Source organism: Geospiza fortis, unplaced genomic scaffold (assembly GCF_000277835.1).
Source record: "Geospiza fortis unplaced genomic scaffold, GeoFor_1.0 scaffold4, whole genome shotgun sequence".
Taxonomy (NCBI): Eukaryota; Metazoa; Chordata; class Aves; order Passeriformes; family Thraupidae; genus Geospiza; species Geospiza fortis.
This window is the reverse complement of record NW_005054475.1, coordinates 242630-244613: the sequence shown is the minus strand read 5'-3', so window position 1 is coordinate 244613 and position 1984 is coordinate 242630. Positions and strand designations below refer to the sequence as shown.

The 1984-nt window shown below is 62.4% G+C and overlaps 1 protein-coding gene across 1 annotated transcript in view; it reads right to left on the bottom strand.

The window, feature by feature from the left end:
* HSPG2 (heparan sulfate proteoglycan 2) overlaps positions 1-1984 on the bottom strand; it is a 46175-nt gene that overhangs the window by 20578 nt on the left and 23613 nt on the right. The window contains 5 exon segments of the mRNA XM_031062966.1: positions 152-211; positions 726-906; positions 1583-1683; positions 1763-1873; positions 1952-1977. Of these exon segments, the coding sequence (XP_030918826.1) occupies positions 152-211; positions 726-906; positions 1583-1683; positions 1763-1873; positions 1952-1977 (479 nt within the window).

Below are 1984 nucleotides of genomic sequence, written 5' to 3'. Positions count from 1 at the left end.
TTAGGGCTGGCCAGGCTCCCCAGGTGCTGTCCCCAGGCGGTGGGAAGCGGGGTGGCGTGGCACAGCCAGCAGCAGGGTGCACGTGGAGCCCTGGCATGCCGTGGCTGGGGGGAGCATGCGGACCCCCAGGAACCCTCCCCTGGTGACTTACCCGGTCTGTGCCCCTCCATGAACTCAACGGGTCCATAGAACATCTGAGTCTTTGAGGCAGCTGCAGGAGGGAGTGGATCTCAGGGGAGTGTGCCCATCACCCTGGAGTCCAGGCACCAAACCTACCCCATCCTGGTGTGCAGGCACCAAACCTACCCATCACCTTGGCATACAGGCACCAAACCTGCCCATTGCCCCAGTGTCTGGGTGCCAAGTGTGCCCACCACTCCAGTGTTTGGGCATTCAATGTTCCCCATCACCCCAGATCTGGGTGTCATCACCACAGAGCCAGCGTGGTGAGAGTGCCCATCACCTGAAGGACTGGGCACCAAGCAAACCCATCAGCCTGGTATCCAGGCATTGAATGTGTCCATGACTCTGGCATCTGGGCACCAACCTCCAAACAGCAATCGTGCCCATCAAACCCAGCACCTGGGGGCCAAGTGCAACCACCACACCTTGCCTTGGCACTGTGTGTGCCCATCACCCTGCTGGCTGGGCAGTCAATCTGCCCATCACCCTGGTGCTGCCCATCACCCTATGGGCACGGGGTGAGGCACAGTGCGGGGGCTCACCCTGCACGTAGAGTGTGGCAGTGCCCTGGTCCATGTCCAGCATGTTGGAGCCGGTGCAGACGTAGACTCCGGCGTCCTGGGGCCTCACGCCGCGCAGCGTCAGGATCCCGTTGAAGTCCACGGCGCCCGCCGGCAGCGTCCCGTGGTTCTGCCGTGTCCACACCAGGGTGTAGGCAGGAGACTGGGGGGACAGAGGTGGGGAGGCCTGAGGCCGCTGGGATGGGCACATGGCAGGGCACGTGCCCGGCTGTGGAACAGGTGGCACCTGGGATGGGATAATGGGATGGGATGGGCAAAGGGAAGAGGATGGGATGGGATGGGCAAAGGGGAAAGGATGGGATGGAATGGGATGGGATAATGGGATAGGCAAAAGGGAAAGGATGGGATGGAATTGGACGCGGTAAGGAGATGGGATGGGATGGGCAAAGGGAAGAGGATGTTCCATGGAGCTACATAAGGACCCAAGGGGACTTGGGGGGTCCATGTGGGCACAGCAGTTCCTGTGCTCTGGATCCCAGGATGGGATAATGGGATGGGATAATGGGATGGGATAGGGAAAGGGAAGAGGATGGGATGGAATGGGATGGGATAGTGGGATGGGGTAAGGGGATGGGATGGGCAAAGGGAAGAGGATGTCCCATGGAGCTCCATAAGGACCCAAGGGGGCTTGGGGCATCCATATGGGCACATATGAGCGGTTCCTGTGCTCTGGGTATCCCCATGAGTACATCCTTGGTGTCCCTTTGCTCTGTAGGACCAGGTGGGCACCCAGGGGAATCTCCACGCCCTGAATGTCCCTGCACACACCCAGGGGTGCCCTGCAGCACCCCTGCCATGCTGTGCCCGCTTCCCCTCACCTTGCTCTTGGCGGTGCAGACGAAGGTGACATCGGCGCCGGGCTGCACCCTCTGCACCCGCTTCTCCTCCACGGTGACGGTGATGGGCTTGTCGGGGGTCTCTGCGCCCACACAGAGAGGTGAGCCCCTCTCCTGCCTCCCCTCCATGCATGTCCCCCCCTCTCAGTGACAACGACCTACCGGTGACAATGACCTCGGCGCGGCTGGCGTTGCTGTGCCGGAGGTTGCGGCAGGAGCAGACGTAGACACCGGCTTCAGAGGGCTGGATGCTGGGGAAGTGCAGCTCCTCACCTGGGGGGACAGGTAGGTGACACCCCACACCTTGGGGACACCCCGATGTCCCCCACCACCCCCGGAGCCACCCAGTACCTTGGTGGCGGCTCTGGGCCCCCCCCGGGACGG